The sequence below is a fragment of the Coturnix japonica genome, chromosome 1 (assembly GCF_001577835.2).
Source record: "Coturnix japonica isolate 7356 chromosome 1, Coturnix japonica 2.1, whole genome shotgun sequence".
Classification (NCBI taxonomy): domain Eukaryota; kingdom Metazoa; phylum Chordata; class Aves; order Galliformes; family Phasianidae; genus Coturnix; species Coturnix japonica.
The window spans coordinates 57,571,418-57,590,425 of NC_029516.1; the positions used below are offsets into that span (position 1 = coordinate 57,571,418).

General features: G+C 38.5%; 1 protein-coding gene across 1 annotated transcript in view; it reads left to right on the forward strand.

Moving 5' to 3' along the window:
* The window catches only part of PTPRO (protein tyrosine phosphatase receptor type O), a 145,558-nt gene that overhangs the window by 113,143 nt on the left and 13,407 nt on the right, over positions 1 to 19,008 (forward strand). The window contains exons 12-20 of the mRNA XM_015867758.2: positions 90 to 210; positions 4,027 to 4,166; positions 6,568 to 6,700; positions 7,753 to 7,873; positions 9,808 to 9,876; positions 13,413 to 13,496; positions 16,499 to 16,534; positions 17,691 to 17,772; positions 18,603 to 18,693. Coding sequence (XP_015723244.1) covers positions 90 to 210; positions 4,027 to 4,166; positions 6,568 to 6,700; positions 7,753 to 7,873; positions 9,808 to 9,876; positions 13,413 to 13,496; positions 16,499 to 16,534; positions 17,691 to 17,772; positions 18,603 to 18,693 — 877 coding nt within the window. The remainder of the gene's footprint in view (positions 1 to 89; positions 211 to 4,026; positions 4,167 to 6,567; positions 6,701 to 7,752; positions 7,874 to 9,807; positions 9,877 to 13,412; positions 13,497 to 16,498; positions 16,535 to 17,690; positions 17,773 to 18,602; positions 18,694 to 19,008) is intronic.

Sequence of the window (19,008 nt, forward strand, 5' to 3'; positions counted from 1 at the left end):
CTGTAGTACATTAGGCAACCAGATTAATTTTAGAAGAAGAATATCTGGTTTGGGTTGTACTTAAAAATTGTTGTCTTTAATTATTGTAGGTAACACGCAATGTGATGACTGCAGTGTTGAGCTTGCCTCCAGGGGACATTTACAACCTTTCAGTAACTGCTTGTACTGAAAGAGGCAGCAATACTTCCCTGCCCCAGCTTGTGAAATTGGGTAAGAAGCGCATGCTTGTTTTCAAGTTGTGAACCCACTCCTTCACTCATTAAAATGCAGAATTCGCTCTGTCAGCAGATTCATCATCTTCCTCGTTTCAGAGTCATGTACCTGTGATTTCTCTAGGAAAGCTGTAATTTTTGTTTCTCCTCACTGTGAAGATTGTCCCATTCACATATGTGACACTATTCCCTAAATAGTATTACACCCGAGGAGCAAGAATAGCAGTATCTGACTGTAAATGGAAGTAGAAGAGTATAAACTGCTCACTGCCTTTCTGGGAGTACAACTCTACTCCATGTTTATTTAACTAGAGTCTTGAACACAGGTTTTGGGAACAGAGAGTTGAACTTCCCAGATGAAATTTTCAGTACAGAGAAAATCTTGTTTTTGCCTGTTTCTCAGTCTGCATTCTGCCACCTGGTATGATTTCATAGAACCATAGAATGGCTTGGGTTGGAAGGAACTTCAAGGATCATGAAGCTCCAACCACTCTGCTGCATGCAGGGCCACCAACCTCCATATCTAATACTAAACCAGGCTGCCCAGGGCCCCATCCAACCTGGCTTTGAACACCTCCAGGGATGGGGGATCCCTTCACATTTCCTCCCTCCCTCAACTTCTCCAACACCAACATCCATCTTTAAGTACAGATCAGTGAGGGTGTTCTTTACAAAAGAAAAATCAAATTCATGGCTGAGGAACACTGCATCTTTCCAAAAGAAATTTGTGTAACCTACGCAAAGAAACAAGCAAACCAAAAATGATGTCTTCCTTTAACTCTGAAGAAAACTGAACAATTCATTGCTGTGCCTCAAGACATTTCACTTCACTTTTGCATGCACATGGAATTATTGAGCCCTTGGTGCCTAAAGCTGTGAAGTGTTGAAGCATGCCTAACTGCCTTTAAGGGCATTAAGTTCACTGTGAAGGTGGGTAAGGAGAGCTGGTAATTTCAAACTGGATTATCTTATGTATATACATATTATATATTTTCTGAGTGACAGTGAAAGGAGTGATATTAAAGGTTTTCATAATTTATAATGAATTAGAGGTCTTTTAGCAGCCATTGTCTACTTGTCCTTTTCTATAGCTCTGTTTTACCCAAGTCCCTAAAATGGTGCTGGGGTAAGCAGTACACCACAAGAATCTAAGTACCTTCCAGGTCTTTTCATCAAAGGAAATACTTGAAACAAATTCCATGAATTTTCCCTTCTTTATGCAAGTCTTATCTTCTGTTCTGCCCAAGACTGTGTGTCTGTGCATACAGTTAAGTGTGTACATTCCCAGCAGAGGAAAGTATATACCCCTGCTACTACTATCCAAATATTTTAGGAATATTTCAAAATATCAGCTAGCTTTATCTCCCTTGAAGGTCTATAAATGCCATGTGTTATTAATGTTACACCCCCTGCATCCTAGCTGTGTTTTCCTGTTTTTCCTTATCGACAGGAAAAACAGCAATTGGCAGGGGCAAGCAGACTCTTATTGAACTCTTCTGGTTATTTTGTTCTTGCTCTTTCATTGTCAACAAAAAGAAAGCGGAAACAATTCAGTCTTGATAAATTGCCTCTAGACTTCTTTGTGATTGTTTGCTTTCCTCTATCCAGTTTGCACTTTGAATGGGCAATAGTAAGGGCATTTTACGAGAGGTTCTCCTTCTCTCTTTTTCTGAGGGAGCACTGGGAGTTGTAATTAGCAGTACTGGGAACTGATTCTAAGTGATAGACAACTCAGCACTTGGCAGTCACTTAAGCACTCCTGCCAAATGTTCTTCCCTCCATAATGTTTGCTTCATTCTGGCAACTTTCCACCTGCAGAAAAATCAAGACATTTGCTGGAGGCAAAAGCAGGATTTGCTTGGGATGATGCCAAAATGTAAAACTCATATTTTCACTGAGACTATTTTTTACCTGGAGTGAGGGATGGAATGTATTTCTAAATCCAGGAGCGGATACACTGGTGTAACTAAAAGAGAGAGATGTTTTCTGATGTCCTTCTGGGACAATGTTTATGCTACAGACCCCATAACAAAGAATAAGCCTTGTAAAAGTGCCTCAGTTCCTGCCCTGCTCTCTAGAACTCTTTCCTCATTGCCAATGTACTCTTAGCAGCCTCAAACCCTAGCATGCTGATCTGATTGTCTGGGGAACCAGTACTTCTTCCAAATTTATAATCACTTGAGCAATTCATTTGTGCTGGATTTTTTGTGATGAATCCTACATATCACATCCAAGCTTCTATGACAGCATCCTATGCAATGAGAATAATGAATTATTTGTAAAGGGAAAAGATGAGAACAAGTTTTTGTTGTACCTGGTTAGTCAGGATTGCTTTTCTCTGCCCTTCAGGCTACCCGTCCCATGCTCCCAATGCTCCTGGAACCTCAGGCAGGCCTTGCACTGAGGGCTGGCATCCATGCATGCATGGCATTTTTAATCATTTGAAAACCCAGGTTAATCAATCACCATGTTTCTGTCCCCAGAGGGTTTCCAGGGCTTTATGTCTTAAGCAGAACTTTTCCCTTCAGATGTTTGATCTTCCTCCTCCTCATACTTTGTTCTGTCTCCACTCATTTCTAAAGTAACCTTAATTTTAAAATCATTCTATTCCTCCTTTTTACCCATGCTGCAGGATATGGGTAGTACAGCTTCAAGAAAAATAAAATGAGACCTTTGAGACTCAGTGGATGGCTGAGGGAAACAGTAGCTTCAGTGGGCAGTGTTTGTGCTATGCTCCCACAGTCCTCTACACTTTGGGAACATAGTGGAAGGACAGGGGTTACAGTTTTAAACTATAAGAGGGTAGGTTTAGTTTAGATATAAGGAAGAAGTTCTTCACTCAGAGGGCGATGAGGCAGTGGCACAGCTGCCCAGAGAAGCTGTGGATGCCCCATCGCTGGAGGGTCTCAAGGCCAGGCAGGATGGGGCTCTGGGCAGCCTGAGCTGCTGAGGGCAGCCCTGTCCATGGCAGGGGGTTGGAACTGAATGTGCTTTGAGGTCCCTTCCAACCCAAGCTGTTCTGTGATTCTGTGATCCCTGTGCCACCCAACAGTCTGCCATCACTAGTCTCTTGCCCTCAGGATGGCAACAGTCCTCTTATTGCAGGGTTCATCTTCTTGTCATGTGAGAACCTCAATGCCTTGTCTATGTTAGTCTGTTATAGCACAGCAGCAACAAGTACAAGAACAATAAATTAAAGACCTCTGAGATCTGGACCTCTAAATTCAATGAGAGAAAACTCCTGGAACTAACTGAAATGAGTGAAGATCCAATTGCCCTTATAGATTAACCTGTAACAAAAAAAGACAGGCTAGAAGATATATTTGAACTGTCAAATGACTAAATATTTCCCCTGGTGCAATTAAGTGAACCTAGACAGAGCTTGCTTTAGGGAGGCTGCTTCATTATCATCTCCTGGGTCAGACCTTGCAAAGCAAACATTTATCAGTGCAAATGTGTTGCTAACAGGTGGGCAGACATTTTCTCCTGAAAGAGTTTCTGTTAGCATTTTTCTATTAATACAATATGCTGATTACCATAGAAGAGCCTGTGAAAAAGGAAGTGACTATCCAACTGTCCAAATAGAGAACGTTTTAAAAAAAAAAAAAAAAAAAAAGACACTTCATAGCCTTCCCATTTTGCATCGGTTGCTTATTATTGTGATGGATGGTGCTTTTTGCTGGCAGACTGTCTGAAGGAAATGAATGATAGAAAGGCATCAGGCATTGCATTTCTTTTTATGTGATGCTCCCTCTTTTTGTTTGTATGAAGACTTCAAGATAAGCTTAATAAAAGGAGATTTTCTTTTAACTAGAACCAGCACCTCCAAAGTCACTGTTTGCTGTCAACAAGACTCAGACCTCTGTCACTCTGCTGTGGGTGGAAGAAGGAGTGGCTGATTTCTTTGAAGTCTACTGCCAGCAGGCTGGATCCAATCAAGAAATTAAAGTCCAGGTATGTGAGCTACTCTTTGCCTTCTACTTTTCATTTCTAAAGCTGTGACTGAGCCTGGCATCTTTCAGGTTTTACTGTTTGCTCCTTAGCAGTTGTCTGTAAAGCGCAGGTTTTGGGTTTTCAACCGAATGTGATAAGATGGTTCAGAATTAGAACTTTCAGAGCTGAGCTGCTAAAGCACTGGAAATGCTAAAATATTTTGTTGTTTTGTAGTGTTAAGGCTGGCTTCTCTCTTACTGATGAGATTGTTTTTGGTTAAACAGAAGCTTTGTTCATCCAAGACAGCAGCAGTATCAACCCTTGCCTAGTCGTGAAATGGACTCTGTTATACTCTGCAAAACATGAAGAGTCACAAAACTAAGGGAATTTCAGTGGGCAGAAATGGGAAAATTTTCAGGTAGCTTGATTAGAAATGGGGAAAGTAGGCATATTCAAATGCTACAAGGCTGAGCTCTTTTATACAGCATCTGATTATTACTGACTAACTTTTCTCCTGGCTTCAAGGACTGTTAACTGAAGTTAAGTATGACCCTAAGTGCTATTCAGATTTCCTTTATGGGCAAATGTTGCTGCTTCTTAAGCATTTTTTTTCTTGGGGCATTTCCTTCCAGGTTTAACTTCACAAAATAATCTTTTGTTTCCTTCTGTCCATGATGACACGTGTTCTCTGTGGACACTTGGGTGTTATAGATTGGTAAAGCTGTTCTGTGAAATGGAGGTGCAGTAGTAGTTTTGATTTCTTGCTATTCAACATTGTGCAATGTATGAGGATTACTTTGTGGTTTAGCTGACGGCTTAGTGAATCACTGTGATTGCGTGCTATGAAATACCGTTCTGTCATTTGGACTTCCCATAATGGGAAATCACTCAGGAAAAAAAAAATAAAAAATAACTCACATGGACCAGTGATTATCCTGAAAAAGATATACACCCTCTTTAGCTCAGTCTGTGAAATATTTAATACCTTAAGTTAAGAAAGGCTCTGACTAAAGGAGAAAATGTTCAAATGCACTTGAATCTTTCAGATAGTTTGGATTCCAGTTTTAGATTCCCATTCTTTTCACAGTGAATAGACAGAGATCATGAAGTCATTATCTGCTTAGCAGAGATTCAAAATAATGATGTGATTAGACAAGAAAGGTACCACAGGATTTGCGGCTTCAGTGCTAAGCAATTATGTTTTAAGAACATCAGGAAAAAACTGCTCCATTTGGCAGGAACTTCAGTGGTTTCTCATTTGGTGACATGAACATCTGGCAGCGGGAAATGCACAGAGATTAGCAGCTCACTTCTCATTAGATTCATCACTGTCTTTTCTGTTTCTGTGACAAAAGGGGAAGGACTCTTTTTTAAACCTTAAAAACAGATGCTTTCTTAGACCAGTGAAAATCCTTTATTTGTGATTTTCCATGCTAATTACATGAATACTTTTGTCACTTGCCTCCATTTTTAAACTAGCAACACATTTCTGTGTTTGAACATCTTGGGTTTTGTTTGACTTATTTAATTTTTTCCAGAAGGGAAAATGGAAAAAAAACAAAAAACAAAAGACATCGTACCAAGTCCAAATCATGGCCCCTCCTTTCAGCTGAGGGAATACAACTCTCCTCCCTTAAATTCATGCACGTGTGACTTCATCTGTGTAGCATACATCAGAATTGCACTGAAGCAGGAACCCTTTCTCATATAAAAAGAACCCCTGGCTGATAATGGGCCACTGAAAATATCCAGAGCTTGCTACATTTTACTTTGTGTCTGGAGTGAGTTTGTTCATTAAACTTCATTAAACACCATCTCAGTTTCCTGTTATTGCATCTGCAACCCACCCTTAGCTCTCAGTACTTAGTAAGTAAGAGTAAGTATGGTTTTAAGAACCATGAAGACCTCTATCTTTAAATTAATCCATGTGTAGTATTTGTTTTGTTTTTCTAGACCAGCATTTATAAAACCAGGGACATAGAAATTAAAACACCATATAAAGTTATTATGTAAAAAATAACTGTTTTCCTACTACTTGTGTGGCTTATTAACCAGAGCTCAAGAGCTTCTGCCTACCTCTGAGAATGTTCTAGGGGATGCAGTACTTTCTGCACTACAAGTGTGCCTGGCCAAACCACTGCAAAGCACTCTCCTGCCCAGCCCAAGGCATTCTGAGCTCTCTGTGGTGCTCTGGGCTGTTCCCACTGCTGTTTTCACCCCTGTTGCTCTCCCCTTTTCTGCCAGACTAGGTGCCTGTGTTTGAGGGCAGGCCCTGGTTACTGTCCCTAGGTTTCAAAGCACTGCTTTGATCACCAAATCTAACTTGATAATTAAAAATAATTGTGGGAGAGCAGAGCAGCAATTTATGTTCTTACATTTATGGGAGACACAAACTACTGTGTCTTTTTCTCCATGTCTTTAGGAACCTGTCACTGTCTCTTCACACGTAGTGACTATTTCCAGCCTAACTCCTGCCACCTCCTACAACTGCAGCGTGACCACCTTCAGCCACAATAGCCCCAGTGTTCCCACTTTCATTGCGGTTTCCACCATGGGTAAGCAACACTTCCCTTTCTTCTTTTTCCTCCAGCTGCAGCATCTGTTTCTTCTTGCTTTCTAAAGCTGCTCTCAGCAATGCTGGCAACCAAATATTGTTTCTATCATGGAAGAGATGCCAGATGTAGTTGGGGTGGGGAAGTAGCTTTTTAAAGCTTTTATTAAAACCTTGATGGGGTTTTGACTTGGTAAGATACAAACTAGTGGCTCAGTTCTCTAACAGGCTTTTAGAAGTTAGAGACCTGGTTTGTAGTTTCAAGGCTGAACATCAATGCATTGCCTGATGACATTTATGGAGAAAAAAGGGCTCCTCAGCCAGACCCAAATGAAACAAGGAAAATCACACTGATGAGCTGCTAAGGAGAAAAATTTCTTTCTGTTTTCAATGAGGAAGTGAAGACAGAGTGAGAGCAGAAAGTAAGGGGTGTCCTAAGCTATCACATGCCAGAGGGATAACTCCCACTGGAGGTTATCTGGGTGTGTCATCAAGTCTAGCACTGTACTGGCTCTGAAGAAAGAAAATCAATGTTGGCTTGCCCAAAACAATGGACTTTTATTTAAAGTCTGCCATTCAAAATGATCAACATGATCACTGCTTGGTTAGCATCAGTTGTAGATTTAGTCATGTGTCCTATATATGATACACTACTCCATCATGGAGTTAAATGCCTGAAATTTAGCTTAATGACTTTTAGCTCTAGGATTTCTATTCTAAAAATGCTTCTCTAGACTACTGTTGATGTAAAGTTATTTTGAGCAAATGGAGCAGGCAGGTTTTCTTAAGTAATGAGTATCTATATTTTGTATTTTCTTCTTCATTTTTCTCTTGTATTAGGTATGTTAGTTAAGGAAAAAGAAATAAAAATACCAGGACACAAAGTGCCACAGTGAAGTCATTTCCCCATGGAAATGTTGTAAGACAATAGTAGTAGATTTTTCTCTCTGTAAAACTCTAGGCTGAACAGTTCATAAATATAACACTGTGGGTGGGGGTGAGGGAACTTAGTTCTTCTGAATCAAATAACCAAGATCCCCTTGTTTGTATATGCAGTCACTGAGATGAATCCCAACATAGTGGTAATCTCTGTGTTAGCCATTCTGAGTATCCTTCTCATTGGACTGCTGCTGGTGACCCTTGTTGTGCTTAGGAGGAAACATCTACAAATGGCCAGGTGAGTCCAGGTTTATGATAATTCCAAAATTATCAGAATGCAACAAATGCATTATGCATTTATAGCTTGGGATATTTGTAAGCTTGAGTAATGCTTGAGGAGCTTGGAATTCCTTCAGAAAGTTGGTCTTCCTGATGATTAGAAATATCATGTCTTCTATTTACTTTCATTCTGGACCTGAGCTATTACCTGAGCCTGAACATTTGTCTCATTTTAACTTTGCTGAATTGGGTAGATAAGGGCAGTCACTTAATACAGAAGGGTTGTGTGAGGAACTTAAAGGGTAATTAAGGTTTGAGGCACCTTGGCATGATCGGGACATCAAAATGATCTGCAGATCTTTCATTTGGTTTTGAACAGGGGTTTTCTGTATCGATAGATAAAATGGTTATTCCATGGTTAGTTCATCAGGTCCAGGATTCTGCATTTCAGGAGCCATGATAGGCCTCAACCCTGTCAGCCAAACCACCACGATGAAAAATGGTGCACCCAGGGCCTAAACAGTCTGTCCCTAGAACATTTGACTGCCTACATCCAACTCCTCATCTTCGTCTGTCCAAATTCTGCATTCATATGGGATTCCATCCTATGGGAATGGCAGCACAGAACAAAGATGTTCTTACCTAGATTACCTCTTTCCATGCAGTCAGAATGCATAAACTAAGACCCACAAACCCAGGAAAGTCCTTCTGTTCACCTATAGCATTAATTATTCCCATTTGTTCTATTGTACAGATGAGGGAAAATATTATCTTGCACAAGTAAAACTTTTTTACAGAACCTGTTCCTTCAGATATCTGCACCAATCATTTGTACTTGAATATAGACATTCAATTTTTCCTTGGATATCTCACCTGTAAGAGTTCAGTTTTGTGTAAATTACACTACAGAGTAGGAAAACAGTGGAGAATACTCCAGACACCCTTTATGTGGCTTATCTGCTGGGTCTGGAAGGTTCCTGGAGTCTTCATCCTTTTATAATCTATGCTGTATAACTTATATTAATATACTCACCTAGCAAATTGTAATTGTTTCATGTAAAAGCGTTGTGTATAAAACCTTGGATGACTTGATTACCTAGCAAACTCCGAGTTTTATGTATCTTGTCTTGGCTATATATTCCATACAACAGACAACCACATCACATAGATTTTTTAGGCTATTTCTTTCAGGGGATAGAATGTGGTTGGTTCTTTTTATATGTAACTTGCTCTGGGAAAATACCATCTAAATTAATTTTCTTCTCTATTGAATTGCTATGCAGGCAGCCTAAAGCTGTTTCTTGTTCTCTTCAACACTGCTTCCAGCCATAGAAGATAAAAAATCCAAGAGGAAATTAAAAAGTAAATCCAGTGAAGCTGCAAGCTCTTGTTTGTTTGAATCAAGGAAGGAAAATTAGTCAAGTCAGTTTATCATTTGCAGCAGAAAATAATGAACTCGTGATAAATTCACTGGGATGTTCCTCAGGAAATTTACTCTTTTTCGCATTTGTTTTCTGAACTCAGAATGACCATGCTTTTGTCAAATGGAGGCAAAATATACATCTTTTCCTTAAAGGAGATGGGACTGGGAATATTTAGTATAGAAAGGTAAATCTTTTTGTGCGTTTACTGAGGCCACCAAGGGGTTTCAGTGCCATTCTTTAGAAATCCCAATTCTGAATAGATGAGGCTTATTTGAGCTTTCTATTAGCAATGCTTTTTTAGGTTTTCTAAAGATTATTAGAAAGCCAAATCTCAGGATAATGGTTTTGGAGGACTATATTAAGGGATTTGGGGTTTTTTTTATCACACGTTATCTCAGACCTAATGACAAATCTTATGTGCACTTAGCACATCTCAGAAACTTCTGGTGTACTCTCTTGAATCAGCATCACTGCAAGCATTGTGAATCCTAAGATCATAACTTTGCACTCAATCATCTTCCTGAAACAGGGAGTGTGGGGCTGGAACCTTTGTCAATTTTGCATCATTAGAGAGAGATGGAAAGCTACCATATAACTGGTGAGTGTTTAAAAAGAAAGCTTTTAATTGTGTTTCTCCCCATCTCTGCTTTATTGGCAAATATGGCCTTTAAATTTTAAATGCTTTATTTTCTTTTTTTAATGTGATTGTTGTCCCTATTTATGATAAAATTACTATTCCTGTTGCTTCAGGATTTTATTTCTTGAACGATGACTCAAGACTATGTGTACTGTCACCTTGTATTTTTAGTATGGTATGATGTATAACACGTCAACAAGGTTGCATAGATGTTGAAGTATTATTACAGAGATATATACATATTTTAAATCAAAGACTTATTTCGTAAAGTAACACAAGTGTAGAAACTTGATCTATAAATCCATCAGCACTTCCACTCTTCAGGATTAAGCTAGCATGTAGATGATCAATCAACGACCATCTTCACAAAATCCTGTTAGTTATTTTTCCTTGCAATGAAAAGATGCAATGAAAAGTGCAAACCAACTCAATATTCACCGTAAATTTGTGTTCAGCACTGTTGAAATGACTGGAAGAAAAACTTAATTTTTTTTTGTCTAGAAAATCACCTACAAGAGTTGTAGGCACTGACTATGGACTCCAAACCATCACTGACATTATCAGCTGAGGAGAAGTATTTGTATAAAGGTAGTCAGTAGGATTAGCTTTTACAGAAGCAAAAGGGCTCTAAGGCCTACCTCACTGGTACCAGTTTGGCCATTCTCATTCCTAATTGATTATCATATAGGTGTAAATGACTGATCTAGGGTTTAGTGTCCAGTTATCAATCTCCACAAAAAGACCTGTGTTTTTCTAGTCAAGTCCAAACACAGATATCTAGAAACACAGTTATGAGCCCCTTAATGCCCCATTCTGGTATATGGGAGGAACCTTGGTTTAATGTTCATTATCTCATGGGACTCAGCCTGCTCAGCAAGGACAGAATTAAATGAGTTGACACTGCACCACAACAAGACTTTTGCTAATAAGCATGCAAACTGAACTAACAAGCCCAGAAAATCCTGTCAATATCTTACTGTGCTGCTAATTAACTGGATATTAAACAAGCTTCACTTGCTTGGTTTAGCTTTAATAGCAGCCAGCTGTATGCAGTAGAAACTAATCTCTCTTTCAGCTTCTCTTTCTTGGCTGTATTAATGGCAATGAAGGCAGAAGATCAAACACTCATGTTAATTAAATATCCAAGCTTGAATCAAATGATTAAACTAGGGACGGATGTTATTAAAACCATAAAAGGCTTTTTTTTTTTTTTTTTTTTTTTTTTTTTATGGGCAAGGAAATTAATTAATAGGTTTGGATGTGTAAGTGAAGGATCTTGTTACATGATTTTGTTTATGTGTATTTATGTGTATAGATATTTATTTATATAAACATAAATTTTGTTTTGAAAACATCAATTTTAGAAAACATTCCTGCTTAATACTTTTACAAATGTTTAGTAATTGAAGTCAGTGTGCCCTAATCACACAGACCTGACTTCTCTGAGGATAATTGAAGACTTCTTGTTCTGTGTGCTTCTGTTGTCTACTCAGCATCAGATTCACTGTCCATCTAGACAGCCAAATGGGAACTATGGTCCCACAGACAGGTACAATGATTAAGAAACTAACTTTGCTAGCTGTTGTTCCAAGGACCTAGTAAGAGTGCTGTGGGCATATCCACTAAATCCTAAGAAAAAAGCAACTCAGCAGAGTTTTCAGGATTTGATCAATCTCTTATATTAAATAAAAATCAAAATTCATTACATCTCAGTAGTAGGTGAAAAACTATATAATTCCAGGAAAACAGTATTTTGTTTATTGGACAATTATGTAATTTTAATACATTGAAGAAAGTAAATTGTTTTAAAGTTGGGAGTTCCTAAATCTGTACTGTAAACAGTGCAAGAAGGTGGGCAAGTGTACAAACCTGTGATATGATCAAGTGTAGAAACTGCTCATGGTGATTTGTCAATGGAACAGGACACAAGCTTAAATAATTCCTTCTGCCTCAGTAGACAAGAGGAAATAAAAGCTCTAGAAAACCTCTGCGGGATATCCCTGAGGAAAGAGGAGTATTTTAGCAACATCATATATTTTTCCTTAGCCTAATGAAAAGCTCTCTGTCTCACCAGCACTGTGCTTGTGAAAGGCACAATTTAATCCTTAGTCTGTTTGCATAGAAACAGCACATAGGCAGTAAAAAACTGATCCTACAGCTACTATAGTACCACAGAATCACAGAATTATCAAGGTTGGAAAAGACCTAGAAGATCATCCAGTCCAACCATCACCAATACTTCCCAGCTAAATCATATCCATCAACACAACATCCAAATGTTTTTTGAACACTCCCATTGTTGGTGACTCCACCACCTCCCTGGGCAGTGCATTCCAACGCCTGACTACCCTTTCTGAGAAGTAACATTTCCTAATGTCCAGCCTGAATCTCCCCTGCTGCAGCTTGGAACCATTCCCTCTAGTTCTATCACTGTCTACATGAGAGAAAAGGCTGACCCCCAGCTCACTACAACTTCAGGAAGTTATAGAGAGCAATAAGGTCTCCCCTGAGCCTCCTCTTCTCCAGGCTGAACAATACCAGCTCCCTCAGCCACTCCTCGTAAGGCCTGTGCTCCACACCCCTCACCAGCTTCGTAGCCCTCCTCTGAACACGTTCCAGGGCCTCAGTGTCTTTCTTGCAGTGAGGGGCCCAAAACTGAACACAGTACTCGAGGTGCGGCCGCACCAATGCCGAGTACAGGGGGGCAATTACCTCCCTGTTCCTGCTAGTAACACTGTTTTTGATGCAAGACAGGATGCCGTTGGCCTTCTTGGCCACCTGGGCACACTGTCGGCTCATGTTCAGCTGAGCATCAATCAGCATCCCCATGTCCGTTTCCTCCACACAATCCTCCAGCCACTCTGCCCCAAGCCTATAGCACTGCCTGGGGTTGTTGTGGCCAAAGTGCAGGACTTGGCATTTGGTCTTGTTGAACCTCATCCCATTGGCTTCAGCCCTGCTCTCCAGCCTGTCCAGAATCTGACTCAGTTGAGGGTATTAGGAGATACTGGAATGATCTGAATTTAACTCTGATACGGATGTTCCTATTGATACCCATAGGATCACTTGCAGGAACATAGTCATATGTGGTAAAAGCAAATAATGTCTGTTCCGAAATAGCTCCAGACATCAGGAAACAGATTTAGCACCACTCAAGTAAAGGGTGAAAACTGTAGATGAAACTCTCAAACTCTTTACTCTGAAAATCTTCCAGTTTATCAATTAATATTGATTTAGAATCACAGGCCTCAATCAATACTATAAAACACATCTATTCTGATCAAATAGAATTTCATATTGGATGGCTGAAAATCATATACAGAATGGAGAAAAAATTCTATGGATGCTAATAATATTCTTATGAGGTTAGTAAGAAGAAGCCTTTATGGATTTAGCTGAATTTTAGAATAGCATTTACTGATCTCCTGACTTCTGTTTGTCTTACTAACTCTCCTCACTTTTTCATCTTTATGTATGTTATTTATTAATGCTCACAGGCGTAGAAGTGTATTTGCTTTCCTAACTCTGCTACCCTCATGCCTTTGGACTGATTATCTTTTGGCATTTTATATTAATCCTTGGTAAGTGATTTACTTGTTTTTCCATATGCAATGTGTAAACAATGTTAATTTCTGTTATATGAAAAAGGTGTGATATTTTTGCATTCAAATGGGTCTTGAAGCTTTTGAAGTTATAATTTTCTTGTAATAGAACATGGATTGGAGAGGATGTGGGTATCAAAGTATTTGCTACCCTGCTTCATCTATTTTATGTCTGTTTATGCTCCAACCCATTTTTGATATTAAAAAGCTAATTATGTGGTGATAATCATATTCATTTCATTGCTGTCTCTTTGCAGTTTTTGCCATTTCATTATAAATCCTGGCTTCTTCTGTCCCAGTTATTCATCTGCTCATTGCCTGGCATTGCCTTCTGCTGTTTTTCTTTTACTAAAATTGCTTCATAATGGCCCACCTCTGCTGAATGATGTCAAATTATTTGCTTTTAAAGGTGCAGTTTTGCTTTTGGAAACAACAGTTCACTGAGAATCTATACCAGCTATCATTCCCCAGGTGTAAAAATTGGGTCACTGTGTGCATGTCTCTCTGTGTGTGTGCATTCAGTAGTTTTGTCTATAAATAGCTTATAAAGGCTTTGTAAATTACTTTGTAAATATAAATATATATATATATAGTTATCCAGGAAAGTCTCAGGGTCTATTTAGAAGCAGAACTGTTTTATGATCCATTTACAAAATACATAGAGAGAGAATATTGGCAATGATCTGAAAATACTTCATTTATATAGAATGATTGTATGTTCCTGATGGTCTGGAGTCCAAGGGATAGTGATGTACAAAAATTAAGACTTGCTTTTGACTAAACATTTTCTCATTGTGTTACCATACAGCACCAATCCCCTGGTAGGCAGTCATAGAAATCACTACCATAGGGGTTTCTGAGAATGGTTTTCTTTGGGTCACATTTTCTCTGTAGGAGATACAAAAAGAGTCATCTCCTTCTTTGTCTGCTCTTTTCTAATATGCATTATTATTACCTCACCTCCCTAGATATGTATCTTTCTTCAGAAATTTCCCCAACAATCAGACTTCCCAGTTTGCTCTATTTTACGGCCTTTCAACGAGCTGAAGTTGAATGAGATAAGATGAATGGCCGTCTCCGTATTTTAATCTGTAGGGTAAATGGAAGAAAAGATGCAACACCAGCTAATGTTTCGAATGTATTTATTTTGTACTTACTTTGATTTAAAACATTCATGAATATTCAGGGAATAAATGCAGTGCTAAGAAACAAAGGCCTCTTGAGAGAATCAAAGCAGAAGAAGTTGTTGCTGAGAAATGGATGTCGATCATTTGTTTTATTGCCTCTTGAAGCGTTCCTTGGAGAAGAGTTCTTAGAAAGTCCCATCATAGACAGCACTTTGATATTTTTTTTCTTTTGAAACAAGCTGCGGTCTGCCCAACCTTAAAAGATACAACACATTTACAGTGAACTGCAAAGAAATGCATTAAGTAGTCCAGATAAATTAATGTTAGGACTTCTTTGGAAAAAGAGATGTTGCAAGATGTAGCTAAAGTGCTGCTCATTTATATACAGATGTAGTACTCATGAATGAGTACAAATGGGTGACGGTATCTGTATAGATAACATTGTAGATTGAACGGTGCTTTGCAATTTAAACTACTGTGTTAGTGTGAGGTTGGTACTGTCATAGCTCTTCTTAATTCTGTAAGCAAAACTTCACATCTGAATGGAAATGCACCTTGACAAGTTAACAAAACTGCTGAAGCTGATGGCTCCTCTGAAAACTGAACATTTATTAGAACTTATTTTTGGAAATGAAATTTATATTTTTAAAGTTACTCTTGCACTTTTAAACTTGAATGGGTAGAAAAGTACAAATACTCCACATTTTAGAGTTTCCTTTTTTATTTCTTATTTATTGTTTCAAAAATTAAAGTCTCCACTTTTAATTTACCAATTGAAGCTGTGGTGCATGGTATCTAGAAATCATTTTACTATTGGAATTAAATTAAAAATGTATCATTGTAATATAATTAGTAAATAGATATTTGATGACCAAGAATAATTTAAAAATAATAATAATAACACCATTAAAATTCCTTCTGAGTAAGTGAGAATCTACTTGTGCTCCATGTTTTCTGTAAGAGGATTGATCATTATTTTCAAACCTCTATTGAAATTATTATATGTTGCTGACTTGGTGTGTTTACTCTTGTTGGTAAATTAATTGTGGCAACAACAACATGAACACACATATGCAGATCCTCCAAAAATCCACTTGATGGTGGTTAGTTTAATGTAGTTCCCAAGTCCATTTGTTATGGCTTATACCATTTAACTCATAAGCTTGCTTGCAATTGTCACTAGTGAATTATGTCCATTATAAATCTTGAGAAGACATGACTGAAATAATTATCTCTAACTGTTAAAAATCAATTGTCTAAGGTTTAAGCCTTAGTCCAGCTAAGTCAGTAGGATATTTGCCACTGTCTTCATTGATCATCATAAGCAGGTTACGAGATGGGTGAGAAATGGCATCAGGGTCCTTTCCTTTCTCCTTCACCCTTACTGACATTTGCAAGTGTTCTGTTTTTGCCCAACAGGCTCTCCTCATTAGCAGTTTCTCTCTCCCATTGGTATAATTTCCCAGTTCAGTAGAGCCAGACTGGAGCAGCCTGGGGACACCTTGGTGCTCCGGCTCCTGCAATAACACTGACAGAAATTCAGCCAGGCTCCGGACTCAGCCCTGGCACATTAAGTCATTAATATTGTTGGGTCAGTATTTGCAGAGAAACTGCTTCTTCTGGGAATAAAGTAGTATTTTTCAGAGCCACAGAATGGAAAATCCATCCCACTAGCATCAGTGGAAATCTTGCAACTAGCTTAAAAATGCCCAAGATATTATTGCCAACGTTATCCTATTAAGTTGACCAGAAAGCACGCATTCTCAAACCAGTACTAAACTTGAATAAAGAATACATGGTAGTTTAACAAATGAAAAAGCACTACTTCTTCCTTTTTTTTCTTTTTTTTTCCAGGAGTAAAAATGGACTAAAGAAGAGAAAGCTGACCAAGTATGTAACTTCTTTGATATTTAAATAAATAAATATTTAAAAAATCTCAGTAAACTAAATATCCATTATTGCAGTACACGGTATAGAGGCATTGCAATTAGAGATATACAAAACTTACTGAAAAACACACCCTAAGAGAGATGTCTGAAAGCAGAAAACAAATGGTAATTGGACAAAAGCAATTCTTCTCCAAAGATAAATTGCAGTAAAACAGCTCCTCACTGATAGAAAATTAGTCACTGGGGAAATGATCAATTAGCCAACTTAGTTATTCCAATGGAGCTTATCCTTAGTTAAAAATGACAAATGATGAAAAACTGGAATGTATTTGTTCCTGGTATTATTTCCCTCTTGACGTAAGGTTCTCATTACAGTTGTAGCTAGAACATGGAGATCATTAATGTTAACGGATAAACAGGAGTAATTAAGTGGTGATGAGGCAGGTTCCTCTGGGCATATTGCCTCAAAGTAAATGAAAAGATTACTGTGTACATGCCTCAGTAACTTGTAAATTAGAGCGTGATAATTAGGTGAGGGAAGCTGTTTACCTGTATTCAGTTATACAGAGTGTTAGCCTAATTATTTCTCTATGTTCAGAGGTTGTGTCTGTACTAAAGATAAACCCTCCCCTAATGGAAAAGCGTGTAAAATGATGAGCATCACTAAATCAAAGCCAATTTATACCTGATGAAGCTCTGCATGCTTTTGTATACGTGTATGCCACTTTTTTCAGTCAGTATCTCTCCAGGAGGAGAATTCGGTCACTGTAACAAATATATATAGCTCTCAAAGCCAGTAGAGAAAACAGTGGCATCGAGAATACTGTTCCGACATTTTTTTCCTGGACAAAGCCTACACATGAAATTTGTTTTTCTGTGTGAGGAAAGCTCAGATGAGTTGTAAAATTGTCATTTTGCCAGATATTTTGCTTCCATGAAAACAACATTTTGCATGGTACACCAGGAGCTTAAATGAATTGGTGGCTGCCCTGGTGCCAGGAACACAGTGGGACAATACGAAGTTGAACACCCCAACCCACACCAAACCCATCAGAGCTAGCAGCACTTGTATATAGTGTTCTAGGGGGATATAGAAATTAAACCTAATGTGTTTGGTTTTTTTTTCTTAATTCTCTGTGGTTTTTTTTTTTTTAAAGCCCTGTCCAGTTGGATGATTTTGACGGCTACATCAAGGATATGGCCAAAGATTCTGATTATAAATTTTCTCTGCAATTTGAGGTAAACTAGTAGGGACTGTCCTCTCTGTCACAGGTTAACCAAAAATCTACCTGCGTCCGTGATGGGGGGGGGGGGTGAGTCCAGCCCCAAAGTGGGCCCCGCAGGGGCCCTAGGCTGAAGTCTTATCCTGTGCAATTCCAGACAATTGTGAAATCAATACACTTCCTTTAAATATAGGACATTCTGGCAGCCCAGATTACATTCAGGACTTTTACAGCACCTTTAATTTGAGGAGCAACATTGAAATGAGAAAGTAACATCAAAAATATCTTCAAGAGCAACCTTTAATAGTAACTGAAGTACACTATCTTAATTTACCTGCATTTAAGTCATTTTAGAAATGCTAAACTATAAAGCTACACTCTTTGAGATAACTTCTAAGGGCTTAAAAGGGAAGCAAGAGACTTTCAGGGTTTTTCCACTGTTCTGGGTGGCTGATATAACCTTGCTGCCAGTGAAAAGTCTTTTGATGTATGTTTGGTGCAAGAACTGAAAGTAAGATCTGAAAAAATTTTCAAGTGTTCCCCTGAAAAAAAGACCAACAGCCACTTGAGCCACCTAGAGAAAGCCCTAAAGTGATGTGAATAGCTGCCGCAGAAAGAATTTATCAGCTCTATTGATTTGACACTAGTTTGGTTAAATACAGGCAGGTAGAGAAGAGCAGGCTGCAGGCACTACCTCCAATAGCAGAAGTGCATTGGCAACATTGGTGTATAAAGTGTTTTATGAGCATTTTCAGTCTTGTACAAACAGCAGCATTCACTTCACAAAGATTCATTTTCAGAGTCTTGGTGAGTTTGACCTCGGCATTTTTATCTCTCTTAACTCAGGAGCTAAAACTGATTGGGCTTGACATACCTCACTTTGCTGCTGATCTTCCCATGAATCGCTGCAAAAATCGCTACACAAATATCCTACCGTGTAAGTACCTGCACTGATAAAGTCCCCTGAGAAAGAAAGAAGATTTTTAATAATAGGGAAATCAGGGCAGGTTTTCTGACTAATAAAAGCCTTTTCTAAAACCTGTCTGTGGAGAGAAGCTGGAGTTAGTTTTTTTTTCTGTTAGATACAAAGAGGTGTTTTTGGGGGGATTTTTTTCAGGACTGGAGTTAGGAAGTGAAAAATACAATGTTGTTTCTACTATCGAAAGGTGTTACTATATTTTCCTTATGGTTTTAATGAAACCTAAGGGAGCCCAAAGGACTGGCAGTCATAAGATGCATTTTGCTGAATCAT